Source organism: Myxocyprinus asiaticus, chromosome 19 (genome assembly GCF_019703515.2).
Source record: "Myxocyprinus asiaticus isolate MX2 ecotype Aquarium Trade chromosome 19, UBuf_Myxa_2, whole genome shotgun sequence".
Lineage (NCBI taxonomy): Eukaryota > Metazoa > Chordata > Actinopteri > Cypriniformes > Catostomidae > Myxocyprinus > Myxocyprinus asiaticus.
In genome coordinates this window covers 5,874,136-5,888,860 of record NC_059362.1, presented here as the reverse complement: position 1 = coordinate 5,888,860, position 14,725 = coordinate 5,874,136, and the positions used below count along the sequence as shown (strand labels likewise).

Genomic DNA, 14,725 nt, shown 5'->3' with positions numbered 1-14,725 from the left:
AGTAATATATTTCTGTAATAATATAGCAGGCGGCAATGCTATATGGTCTTAAGAATTTATTTTGATGGGGGGGGGGACTAAAGAAAATGTGTGTGTGTGTGTGTGTGTGTGTGTGTGTGTTGTTTCTGTTGACAATAGCTTTGACAGGCTCTGGTGCTCTTTCCAGATGTGAAATGCTCCCATCTCTTCCTCGGCCCACAATACCCTAGTGCCATAGGTTTAGTTTGTTATTAAAACTTTGTATTGATTCCATTTACAAGACAAACATAACATAAAATACGGAATCAGTTATATAAATTAAACCCCCTCCCCCCGAACACCCCCCCCCCCCCACCAATAACTTTTAAATTTAAATATATACTTTCAAAAAACAAGAATGCACATACACATCAAACTACAAATTAAAAATCCTTCTCCACTGCTCCTCCCCGAGAACCCTCCAAAAAAGCCAAATATCAACCCCAATTCCTATTAAACCAATCTCATTTTCACAACCTTCTAAAAATCACCCTGCACCACTCCTGAAACGAGGGTGCCCCAGCCGTCTTCCACCCCCTAAAAATAATGTCTTCCAACCCTGGCTAGGACCCAAGTTTTTAAGTGGCTATGCCCAAAATTAATGACCGCACCATCACCTAAGATGCATGGTCTGGGGCAAAATGAAAATTGTGTGTCCAATACGTCACACATAAACCAAAATTCTTCTTTCTTAACACATCCCCAAAAAACATGGATTATGTCCCCGTCTTCTTAATTGCATCGCCAGCAGGTGGGTGTGTCTTTAAGACCAAGTCTAGACAATCTAGTGCAGGGGTGCACAATTAGAATTCAAAGAATTGACTAACATTTTCTCCCCCCAAAGGTCCAAACCATTAAAATGTCTAATGTGCACTATGATTTGGGGGCATATGTCATTCTTGTATATGTATAGCTAATAAAGTACTACATTTTAATAACATTTCAACAATATTTATTGCACATTTTCAATGCAGACACATTAAACATGAGGTAAGATAAATATGCAGCCTAATCATAAATAAAAGTAGGCCTATTACAAATGTTCTCATTTCAAGCAAAACAAGACTTGATCAACCTGTTTCTGAAAAAAGTGCTTTGATTTTTGAACAAATAAGAAAACACAGGTTTAATATTTATCTTTCCTACTCTCTCCCACTTCACTTCTCCATCTCTCTTCTTTAGTGAGAGAAATGGGCTTTTGCTTGCCCTGCCAGTATTTTGAACCTTGGCTGTAATGGAGTCAGTGCCATTTTCATGCACATACACTGCCGTTCAAAAGTTTAGGGTCACTTACTCAGTCTTATTTAATTTTTTTCACATTTTAGAATAATAGTAAAGTCATCACAACTATGGAGTAATAGAAATGGAAATATGGGAATTATGTTGTGACTAAAAAAATCCAAAATCAAAACTGTTATATTTTAGCATCTTCAAAGTGGCCACACTTTGCCTAGATTTTGCAGAAATGTACTCTTGTTATTTTCTCAACTAACTTCTTGAGGTATCACCCTGGGATGCTTTTTAAACAGTATTGAAGGAGTTCCCATCTATATGCTGGGCACTTAGTGGCTTCTTTTCTTAATTACTCGGTCCAAGTCATCCATTTCAAAAACTTTTTTTTTTTTTAAATAAAATATTTGTTTTGTAATTAAATTAATATGTTGGCACAATTATATTTTTGTCTACAAAACTAGTTTCAAACATTTACACGTACGCTTTTAGTTCAAAAGGTTTTTAAGATCATGAGAAATATTTTAGGCAAGTGACCCCAAACTTTTGAATGGTAGTGTATGTAGGTGCTCATTGGAGAGTCTATAACGGTACTTATTTTTAATGATGTTCATAGTGGAGAAAGAAGACTCACAACTGTATGTGGAGCCAAACATAGTCAAGGTGTGTAGTGCTACTTGGTTAGACCGGGGAAAACTGTCTCAGACACAGCCTGCAGCCAGAAAGTGTCATGATCAGTTAGTTGAAAGTGCTCTCTTAGTGCAACATTTGCTTGCAGATCAATCAGTTCCATCTGTAGAGATCCAGCATGTGCCCACTTGAAGGTCTGTGACACCTCCTTTGAAAATCCCCTGACATCTGTGATGAGGAATGGATTCTCAGTGAGAAGGAGCTGCTGTCCAAGGCTGAAGCTGTCAAGCAATTTCTTAAGTTTCCAATCAGCTTATCTATGAAGTCAACATGAGGAGAAACATCTCTCTCACCCTGAATCTGTTCCTGCACTTTTGGGAAGTGTGCACAGTCTCCTTGAAGATCTTCTTTGAACACTTCCAGTTTCCTCTGGAAGGAGCAGACAGCTGTCATCAAATCACAAACTGAATTGTTCTTGCCCTGTAGTTTCACATTTGAGCTCATTAAGGTGTGATGTGATGTCTACCAAAAAAGCAACAATATCCATTTTTCTCTCATCTTGCAAAAAAAGTGAAAACTGTGTTGCCTTCTGACTCTTGAGCTGTACTAGGAAAGCTGTTATTTCCTTTCGAATAGACCAAAAGCATTCCAACATCCTGGCTTTACTGAGCCATCTTACATTGTTGTGCAGCAGTTGGTCATTTGCATTTGCCTCAACTTCTTTCAGGAATTCTCTCAGCAGGAGATGTTCATGAGATGAGGATGCCCTGAGGAAGTTGATGAGTTTCATCATTGTATTTATCACTTCTGCATACAATTCCTACAGATTGGCGCACAGGACAGACTGATGAATGATGCGGTTGTAAGCTGTGAAATCAGGGTTGTCCTCTTTCAGCCATGCCACAGCTCCTCTCTCTCTTCCTATCATGTCTGAGGTGATAGAGACCACTTGTTTTAGATCTATCCCCCTCTTTCTCAGCATCTCCTTTATGGCCATGTATATGTCCTTTCCCCTTGTATGTGTTTAGAGTGGTGTTACACCTAACAGGTCTTCACAGAATTCCTTCTCTGTGTGGTAAAATCTAACATACACCAGAAGCTGTGCATTATCACTCACATCAGTAGATTCATCAACAGCTAATGCTATGCATGGTGCACTCCGAATAGCTTCATCAAGCTGTGTTAATACATCCTCTTTTAGTATTTCACTCTTTCTTGCTGTTGTTGTATGTGACATTGGGATTTGCTTGATCTTTTCACACAGCTCGTCTTTTTGTTTACCGTCAAGTAAAGTTTCAGCAACAGCATTCATACACTCCATCACCACTCCCCCGTCAGTAAATGGCTTTTGGTGTTGACCCAAAATCCAAGCTATTTTTAGTGAACATTAGTTTGCACGTTGTTAGGCAGTGAATGCATGGGAGATGACTCTGGTGGACTGATCATACTGGGCTTTCAGTTCATTTATTTTGCGTGCCCTCACCTCAGACTGCTGTGGATATGTTTGCTCAAAAGATCTGTGCTTTGTCTCGTAGTGGCGCTTCACGTTGGCACTTTTTATTAGAGCCACAGCCACGGTGGTTTGACACTCGCTGCAGGAAGGATAAAGGCATATTTGTCTGTTCACTCCTCTTTGAAAGCTTGATTTTCTGTATTGACTTTCCTTACTTTTGCGCATGCCATTCTATAATTTCTCCTCTCGCTTCTGCTTTTGCTTTTCTCGTTGTCTGTCTCTCTGACAACATCAGTTTCCTAAAATGCATTGTAAACATTCGCTTTGATTGGCTGAGTTTTGTGACGTGATTTAAATAACGCACGTGATTTGACAACACACAGTAGTATGGGGCTCCGTCTGGGACCTTCCCAGCTGCGCTGAGCCAGCGCAGTATGTGTACATTGAAAAAAAGGGTTGCTTCATCAGTATTTAATTTAACAATTATTTATGAGAAATGTGTCGAGGTCCAGATTGAACCTTCACTCGGTCCGGACCCGGACTGAGGTCCGCCAGTTGTGCACCTCTGATCTAGAGGGTGTCCAGTATAATCTATGCAAAATCTTAAATTGCATCAGATGCACCCTTGAATCTCTAGATGTAGACTTGACGCTTTTTAGAATCCTAGTCCACACTCCCTCTTCCAATACCAAGTTTAAATCTCTCTCCCATAATCTCTTGAGAGAAGTTGAAGCTCCGTCCCCCAGACTCTGAATTAACAGGGAGTAATACACTGATGCCTCATGACCATTTCAAAAGCAGTAATCACCACTTCTAGAATATTTGCAAATTGTGTAATTGTATTTGCAAAATTAAGAGGGTGTATGCTACTCCCAAAAATAGTACAGAGCAGGTGACGCAGCTGTAAATACCTATAAAACTGAGATTTGGGAATCCTAAAATGTTGGACCAAATTTTCAAACGATCTCAGCACTCCACTGTCATATAGGTCACCGAGCGTATTAACCTCCCTCACAATCCACTCTGACCAGCAGAAAGGGGACTTATTAATATGTAATTTTGGGTTTAGCCATATGCTCAAGGCAACATTTAAATAAATGTCCAAATTAAACACTCTGGACACTTTTGTCCATACCGCGTTCAAATGCGAGATAACGGGGTGTGAATTAACTTCTCCGGTTAGTTTAATAGGCTTTGCAGTGGCAAAATGGGGGCAAGCACTTCTGTTCAATACCAAACCAGGGCGGGGCTCTATCAGGTGGAAGCGACCAATTAGCCAAATGTCTGAGACCGAATGCATAATAATAAAACAAAATCTTGGGTAGGCCTAGCCGACCTTTGTCAATCGGCCTATGCAACTTATTGAAATGTAATCTGGGATTCTTACCATTCCAGATGAAGGACTTCACTATACTATCAAATTGCTTGATGTAAGAGAGGGGGAGATCTACAGGGAGAGATTGTAGCAGGTAGTTGAATTTTGGAATAAAATTCATTTTAATAACATTAACCTTCCCAATCATAGATAAATGTAATGAAACCCACCTGCCCACATCGCTCAAACCTTTTTATTAAGGGGTCAAAATTAACTCTAACTAAATCACACAAATTTGCTGGGAATAAAATTCCCAAATTTTTAATGCCCTGTTTGGGCCACTGGAAAGCACCCGGCAGAAAAGCCGTTACTGGGCAGTACACTGTCAGAGCCAAAGCTTCGGATTTAGACCAACTGACTCTGTATCCTGAGAACTTAGAAAAGGAATTAATAATTGCTATAGGTTTACTTTAGATTTTTTAGACACTTATAATGGCCAAACATACTTAAATTCTGCAAATGTGCAATTGAAGTAAATCTTGAGCGCTTAATGCGGTCAGCGCACATTAGCGACGTGCTCGATCTGAACTCAGAACACAGCAGTTATGTTTATAATACATAGTGAGAGCATGAGATGAATTTAATGTCTATCGAACACAGAACCCCTCTAAGACCGCTGTAACACAGCACTGAAACTGAATTTGTTCAGCTGACTTGCTGCGTAATCAGTTAATGGCCAAACAGACAGCGTTGTTGAATTAATGGAACTCTTTAGGAAACTGGCCTCAGGACAGTTTGAAAGGCACCTGATTTTCATCCTACCTCTGTATACAGTCTCCAAAGGCAGAATGTTCCAGCTTTCTTATGCGAGACAAGGCAATGCACATATGAGACATACTCGTTAACATCTGCAGCTTCGTATTTCATCGCACCCTCAAGTACAGTGATTGGTCAGTGGTAAACTTCTGAAGAGGGCTTGAAGGGTCAGTTGAGTTAAAAAATAGACTTCAAAAGTGCTTGTGATTTGGTCTATCATCTGTAGACAAAGCCTATAATAAAATTGAGAGACAATTTGCAACTTTACCTGGCTGATAATTTCTGTTTGCTAGCTCACTAAAGCTGGCTCTACACTAGCTGATTTTTCCAGTGATTTTCAGGTGTTAGCTTCATTAACATAATCACCGGCCTGGCAGAGGGAGACAGAGTGCCCATTAGCACCTCTCAGCGGGAGGTGGAAATCACTTGACCATTGCGACTCCCTGTTGAGTTAATGGCTTCAAGCATTCAAAAACGCATCTGTTTTGTTTGAAAAAATAATTCTGTCATGGAGAAGATCTGACAAGATGACAAGCTGATCTGAACTTTTTTTTTATCACACTCGGCTGCATATCATCACAAACGCTGATTAAAATCATAGTGATTATGTCATTCTGCAGAAAGCTGCTTTTGCATTGTAATAATGGATAAAAATAACCTTGATGGAAATTTTACAGTTTTGGTGCATTTTAAAATATAACCTGGTGAAAGCCAACCAAACCATGAAGAAAATGCTACATTGTAACTATTTTAGCCCCTGTTTCAGAACAGTCAAGCAAGCTACGGGTCTGAAAATGCCCCAAATCACTCTATTGCACTTGCAGTTTTACTCATGTTGTTATTTTGGCGAGCTCCACGTGACAGGGATCAGAGAGAGGTAGTTGCGATGAGTTGTTGTGTGTGTGTCTCCCCTCCAGCTTTTTTAATTGGCAAATGCGTCCTACTTCTGAAGAGAGCGAGATCTCAGCAGAACAGTCTGCATGTGTGACACCCTCGGCCAAAACGAGTTGTTTTGAGTCTGCAAGTGTAGAGCCAGCTTAATATCGCAGATGATTATGCTTAATTAACCGTAAGAGGCAGAAATCATGATCATGATTAAAATACGATTAATTGTGCAGCCCTAATTTTAATTATACAAAATTATCTTTATTTAAATTAATTTCTCAGAAAATATTGATATGTGTGATTTGAATCAATTAATTAACTGGCACATGTAATTAATTTGATAGACATTTTTAATCAATTGACAGCCCGAGAAAAAACATTCGTGTCCTGTGTCCAAACTTTTGACTGGTAATGTATGTGTATGTATATTTTGATATAATTTTTGTGAGTGTATGCTAAATATCAGTCCTTATTCATAAAAGCCCAAATTTTATCTTCAGTTTATGTAATTGTATTGTAACATGTTAAAGTTCAACAGCAAATAAAAAAATTAAAAAAAAGAATTTCTTGTTGTTTATAGAGTGATCACCATTGGTAAGTGTCTTGAAAGACTTAAGGTTTTCTGTTTTCATACAGTCTAGCCATCGGATGCTTAAGAAAAGAGATGATTTTAAAGACACTCTGGAAGAGAGGCGGAGCTCCAGTGATCTGAGATATGCCCTGAGATGTTACACCCCCACACTCTATAAAGGACTAGTGCCCTGCAAAGCAAGCATGCTCAAAACCATCGTTCTGCAGTCGGACCACCTGCAGTATGTAATCAAACAGGTACAGCAAATACAGAGCACCTCTATTCCATTCCTCCTCCATTCCAAAACATACCATGCTTTTATTATTGGAACTCTAACTAGGGAAAATTTGAATTCAAACATATATGTGTGTATATGTGTGTGTGTGTATATATATATATATATATAATATGTGTGTGTGTGTATATATATGTATATATGTGTGTGTGTGTATGTATATATGTATGTGTGTGTGTGTGTATGTGTATATATAATATATATTATATATACACATATACACACACACACTAAATCACATAAATTTGCTGAGAATAAAATACCCAAATACTTAATGCCCTGTTTGGGCCACTGAAAGGCACCTGGCTGAAAAGCTGTTATCGGGCAGTACGCTGTCAGAGCCAAAGCTTTGGATTTAGACTAATTAACTCTGTATCCCGATAACTTAGAAAAGGAATTAATAATTCTGTGGAAGCAAGGCATAGATCTAGTAGGGTCGGAAATTAATAATAAAATATCATCTGCGTAAAGCAAAGTTTATGCACCATACCTCCCACCACAATCCCTGGAAAATTCCTTCTTATCACGGCTGCTAATGGTTCCAGGGCAAGACAGAACAATAATTGGGATAGAGGGCAATCCTACCGGGTGCCCCTATCCAGAGTAAAATAATCGGAAATTAATCCATTTGTTTGTACTGCCACTACTGGGTGTTTATAAAGTAACTTCATCCAATAAAAGTATTCCCAAACCCATATATTTCCAAAATCTTAAAAAGATAATCCCATTCTACTATATCAAACGCCTTTTCGGCGTCAAGTGAGATGGCAGCGACCGGAGTCTGATCATTCACCACTGACCACATGATATTGATGAAACGCCTAATGTTATCAGAAGAGCTGCGGCCCCGAATAAACCCCACCTGATCTATCTGTATAAGAGATGTCATAACTTTACTCAATCGGTTAGCCAGAATTTTTGACAATATTTTAACGTCTAGCTGGATCAGGGAAATTGGACGGTAACTCTTACACTCGCTTGGATCTTTGTCCTTTTTAAGAATGAGACTGATCCGGGCTTGCGTCATGGTTGGTGGAAGCTTTCCATTATTTAATGATTCCATATAAACTTCTAGCAAAAGTGGAGCCAATTCTGTAGCATAAGATCTAAAAAATTCAGCGGCAAAGCCATCTGGCCCCGGATCCTTGCCTGTAGGCAAGGCCTTAATTATCTCATCAAGCTCCTCCAAGATGTCTCAGAATCAAGAGAATTGTTTTGCTCAGTCGTCAGTTTAGGGAGTTCTAATGGTTCCACAAAGTTTCTAATATCTTCATCAGTAGATGAAGACGTGGAACAATAAATATCAAAATAGATTTCTTTAAATGCATTATTAATATCAATGACCGTGGTAAAAATTTCACCACCAGCAGATTTCACTGAGGGAATGGTAGAAAAAGACTCTTAAAACAACTTAATATACTCCGTCATTTTTGGGCATACAGATAAGTGTAAGACATCATTAGAAACTATAAAGGGTCTACTTTTATTTGTGTACACTCACAATAACAACAAAACCTTGTGCTTTTGTAAAATAAAGAAAACAAACAGGGTGCGCTTTCTGCCGTGTCTGTCTCCGTGAACATCTTTCTGAAACACGTAAAAAAAATGAACTGAAACTCAGCGAATACTTATCACACAAACATGAAACATATGTCTAAAGAAAGCTTAAAATGTCTACTTTTAAATAAAACAATTCAAATTTAAAACAAATATTCTCCTGCAATGTAATCTGTATGAAACTAAAGCGATGTACAGTTTCTCCTGGCTAAGATAATTATCGCTAATGTGATCACACCCACCAGCAGAGCACGCTATTCATACGGTAATGTGCTGAGGCGATCTATGCAGATGGTAAACGCCCCCAACAATGGCTTAATTGCATCAAGTTCATCATCAGATTCATTCACTTTCCTGCGCGTTTGGAAGATGGCACGCTACACAGGTGAGGAAGTTTTTCAGATGGTCCTGGAGAGTGACTAAGCGTTCACATTTTCCTCAGAAGAAGAGCGGGAATCCGATGATGAACGTTTGCATTTTGAAGTGACTTGATCCAGCCGAGGATACAATTTCAGATGAGTAAGTTATTTAGTTTTATGTACATTAGTTGACATGCTATTTTATATAAACATGTACATATTTTACTAGCTGCATTATTTCCAGACTTGCCAGCCAGTATTCAGAGTATTTAAATTTGAAATATGTCCTAATAGGCAAGTTTTAGTTACATTTTAAATGTTGTTTCGGCAAAAACAGGTATTTAAATTGTATGCTGTATGATATCAATATGATATGTAATATGATGTAAAAATAATATGAATGTTTAGATTATATTTTAACTAGTGTTTATGCTGCCTCATCTTTAACGAAGCTTGTGCTTGCAAATATCTGTTCGGGTGTAAATGTGTAAAATGTGCTGTAAATATGCCCGGTCGATGAAGTGCGCAAAGTGCAAAAGAAAATGTATAGTCAGATTACTTATTTTAACTTAAACTTGATTTTTGTGAATAAGCTACAAACAATACATTCAATCATTAAGTCTCCTCGCATTCATTCTCACTCAGAGGGGTCTTTGTCTCCTCATGTGTGAATCACATCAATATTCATGATCATTCACGCCTCCTTGCATATGGCCTTTCTAACACTAAAAGTGTCTTAAAATAGTTAAATGACTATATTGTTTTGTATGAATGCGTGATCAGGATGGTTTTCACATTATTTTGTAGCAAAAACTCTAGGCTACAAGATCCAGTCTTGTGAACAAATATTTAGTATGTGTTATATGGCATTATTTCAGTGATTTAAAATTGTTGTTTTTTCAAAAACCACGCATAAACGTTATTTTCTCAAAAATACAAACATGTACCTACATGTTGCTCACATATTATTGTAGCCCAGTTTGTGTTGAATACAGTGTTATCAGACTTTAGCCATTAATATGTTTTTAAGCAACTGAAAAAAGCACAAATGTCAAGGCATGTTAAAACTTCTCCAGGGCCCAAAACACCCTCATACCCCAGAGGGTTATTTTTCCCTTCCAACTCCTCATTCTCATGCTTTGGACTTTATGATGAATGAGGCATACTGTATGATCTGACCCCTAAGAACGGCCTTAAGTGCCTCCTAAGCCACGCCCACAGAGGATACTGAGGACCAGTTGGTCTCCATGTACACATTGATTTCAGCCTTTAACATTTGTTGGAATCCAAGATTTTGCAAAAGGGATACAATAAAGCACCAACTATATCATTTCTTTTTCTCCATATGTGGCAACACCTCTAAACTCACCAGGGGTGATCTGAGACTAAAATGTTTCCAATTGAGCAATCCACAACAGATGAAATGAGATACTTGGATATATAAAAAAAAATCTAGTCTAGAATAGATCTTGTGGTCTGATGAAAAAATGTATAGTCCCTACCAGATGGGTTCAAAAGTCTCCAAATATCTGTAAGACCAAGATTTGTACACATCCTGTGAAGCGTCAATTTTGCTCTAGGGGGCTTGCACACTATTGCTTCACTATGATCAAGGACTGAGTCCATCAAAAGATTAAAGTCTCCTCTCAATATTATATCATGAGGGGTGCCAGCAGCTTGCAACATCCCTTCAAGATCTATAAAAAAGCCCTGATCATCAGCATTAGGTGCGTAAATATTAGCCAAAATCAAACTTTGCCCCTGTATTTCTGCTAAAACAGTAATGACTCTTCCTAATTTATCTTTAATCTGTTTGAGACATTTGAATTGTAGATGCTTACTTATCAGTGTAATGACTCCCCTGTTCTTACTTGAGCCAGTCCTAAAGAAAACATGTCCACCCCATATCTTCCCAAATTTTCAGCTTCCTGCGGGGAAACATGCGTTTATCCCTCTAAACTCAAAGTCCATTTACTCCTACGAGAGCCTCCGCGACAACTTTACCGTTGGATTGCTCAAGTCCGGTGTATCCTATTGTTTTATATAGGTTATAACAGAATGGCACAATCATAAAACAAAACATGGCAACAAAGAAAAAAATGAAATGACCCCTGTTCAAAAGTCTGCATACCCTTAGTTCTTAATACTGTGTATTGCCCCCTTCAGCATCAATGACAGCGTGCAGTCTTTTGTAATAATTGTCTATGAGGCCCCAAATTCTTGCAGGTGGTATAGCTGCCCATTCGTCTTGGCAAAATGCCTCCAGGTCATGCAAAGTCTTTGGTCGTCTTGCATGAATCGCACGTTTGAGATCTCCCCAGAGTGCCTCGATAATATTAAGGTCAGGAGACTGTGATGGCTACTCCAGAACCTTCACCTTTTTCTGCTGTAACCACTGGAGGGTCAACTTGGCCTTGTGCTTAGGGTCATTGTCATGCTGGAAAGTCCAAGAGCGTCCCATGCGCAGCTTTCGTGCAGGAGAATGCAAATTATCTGCCAGTATTTTCTGATAACATGCTGCATTCATCTTGCCATCAATTTTCACAAGATTCCCCGTGCCTTTAGAGCTCACACACCCCCAAAACATCAGTGAGCCACCACCATGCTTCATAGTGGGGATGGTATTCTTTTCACTATAGGCCTTTTTGACCTCTACATAATGCTAATGGTTTTGACCATAAAGCTCTATTTTGGTCTCGTCACTCCAAATTACAGTGTGCCAGAAGCCGTGAGGCGTGTCAAGGTGTTGTTGGGTATATTGTAACTGGGCTTTTTTGTGGCATTGGTGCAGTAAAGGCTTCTTTCTGGCAACTTGACCATGCAGCTAATTTTTGTTCAAGTATTGTCGCATTGTGCTCCATGAAACAACCACACCGTCTTTTTCCAGAGCAGCCTGTAATTCTCCTGAGGTTTGTTGGGCCTCATGTATTCAGATAGAAGACAAAGGCAGGCCTAACACAGTCATAAAACCTAACTCAATCCCACATACCAAGTCATAAATCTTACTGATAAAAACCTCGCCAAAATCAAACAAAGGGAGTCCAAAACAGACTACAAATCCCATGAAGCCTTGCTCACTAAAGGATCGAACTCTCAACTCCTATTGGATGAGGCACACGACAGAATGCCCCTCAACCATGACGTCATCAGGAGTAGAAATATCTCTGAGATGCTTCCGGGATTGGCTTCCAGCAACTTTGCTCGCTGTGCGTAGACGCAGCTCATCGCTGCTCTCAGGTGTAGCCTTGTGGCACAAGGAAGTAACGTCCGACTTGAAACTGTGGCCATACAATCTCCATCTCGCTGGACGAGTTGAGATTACTCTGTGTTCCACCGAACACTAATGGATTCGAAGGAGACCGCTGAGCAATCTGCATCTTCACCCGTTTGCCTGCAGAAGTGAAGAGATAAAAGACTTCTCTTCCATCTTCAATCAAGTTGGCGTCGCTAATTTCTCCGCCAGCCCGCCGAGAATCAGCAGCCATACCGCCCGCCGACAGAGTGAGGAAACGGCCTCCCGTCATCACCCGAGCCTCAAGGAACCGAGTCGGAGTTAAAGGACGGATGAACACACATTCTACCTGTGTCCTCATGCGATTCAAGTAAGAGGTTTACGTCTGGGCAGAGATAGAATGTTATAGTGTGTTATTCTTGTGTATCAAGGTTATTGCTTGTACAGTTTATGGACCACCGAGTCCGCTCGTTGTGATTAATACTCAAGGTATTATCACGAATGAGATTTGCTGTGTTGTAGTCCAACCACATTGGACTGTTGTGCATTTCCGCCATCGCAGGTGAGACCGGCAAACTGAGTTTATCCATTAAAGAATCAAAGACCGCGGGACGGTTTACGAGCCATCCACCGCGTCTCTGAGCGATAAACTAACAGCTGCTTTCTCTCCCACGATCGCGAAACTGGCTTCGGGGCCATCACTTAATTCTCTCTCTCTCTCTCGTACTAACACACACGCACGCGCGACCCCTCACAAACATTCTCGCACACATTTCTGGCTAGTAGATAGCTTCGTGATAAAGCTCAGCTTTGTCCCTAAGCTATTGTACATGCGGATACACGTGGTAAACTGGTAGACACCATTGACTGGTTTCTCTCCGCCCATATTCTCTGGCCGGAAGTCTCGCGTGAAATACTCTCCACGAGAGTCACGTCTGCCATTTTGTGCGCGTCCCTCCTTACACACACACAAACACACACACACCTTATGTGTTATAGGATTATTTTGGTTTCCATATTTAATCATATCACTGTTTAGTTTGTAGTTGTAATTCGGAAGTTTATTGACTGCATTGTATTAATTATTAATTGATATTACTGCATAAATAATCTTTGTTATATTTCAAAGAGAAGTGTTTTGGTTTGTTTTGCATACACCTGTGTCACATGCTGACAGGATGTCAGTGCTCGGATTAAAGCCTTATTCGTTGTTTTTTTTCCGAAAATCGATATTCTTCGGATGTTGATTTTCCTAGGAAAACGATCTAATATTGAGACTGTTATACTCTTTGGTTATTAGTCCCTGATTCCAGGGTAGTGCCCCATCAATATTAATCCTTATTAATATTCTATTGTTTTTTGATAATTGATAATTATCTTTGATGATTGTTGAATTTGAATGATCAGTAAGCTAGTGTTCATTTGAATCAATGTTTCATCGATGTTAACAATTAATGATTGTTTTATAATTGTTGATTTAAAGGATTAAAAAAAGCTAACATTGATTCAAATCAATGTTCTATTGATTTTAATAATTAATAATTAGCTTTGATAATTATTTATTATTGCTAATAACCAAACCCGCTCCTAAATGTAGCGCACTACATTTACTGGAGCCCAATATGAGGTTTTAATGAGTTAGATTCAATTAATTAATTTAAATATTAATTAATAACTACAGAAATAATTATTTCTGATAGTAACACTGATCTAAACAACCAGTAAAGCCCTACAGATTACTGTGGGTTTTTCTTTGTATCCTGAACAATTCTTCTAGCAGTTGTGGCTGAAATATTTCTTGGTCTACCTGACCGTGGCTTGGTATCAAGAGATCCCTGAATTTTCCACTTCTTAAGTGATTGAACAACACTGGCTGGCATTTTCAAGGCTTTGGATATCTTTTTATATCCTTTTCCATCTTTATAAAGTTCCATTACCTTGTTACACAGGTCTTTTGACAGTTCTTTTCTGCTCCCCGTGGCTCAGTATCTAGCCTGCTCAGTGCATCCACGTGAGAGCTAACAAACTCATTGACTATTTATACACAGACACTAATTGCAATTTAAAAAGCCACAGGTGTGGGAAATTAACCTTTAATTGCCATTTAAACCTGTGTGTGTCACCTTGTGCATCTGTAACAAGGCCAAACATTCAAGGGTATGTAAACTTTTGATCAGGGCCATTTGGGTGATTTCTGTTATCATGATTTAAAGGAGCCAAACCACTATGTGATAATAAATGGCTTCATATGATCACTATCCTTAAAGAAAAGACAGGTTTTTTGCATGATCAGTCATATTTTCAAAATCAATGCCAAAATTTCACAATTTCTGCCATGGTGTGCAAACTTTTGAGCACAACTGT

The 14,725-nt window shown here is 39.1% G+C and overlaps 1 protein-coding gene across 3 annotated transcripts in view; it reads left to right on the top strand.

The window, feature by feature from the left end:
* gnpat (glyceronephosphate O-acyltransferase) overlaps positions 1-14,725 on the top strand; it is a 158,013-nt gene that overhangs the window by 15,962 nt on the left and 127,326 nt on the right. For all 3 annotated transcript variants that reach the window (XR_007892053.1, XM_051644846.1, XM_051644847.1), the window contains exon 3: positions 6,984-7,175. Coding sequence is in view for 2 of the 3 variants with exons in the window: in XM_051644846.1 (XP_051500806.1) it covers positions 6,984-7,175 (192 nt within the window). In the remaining variant the exon portion in view is untranslated. The remainder of the gene's footprint in view (positions 1-6,983; positions 7,176-14,725) is intronic.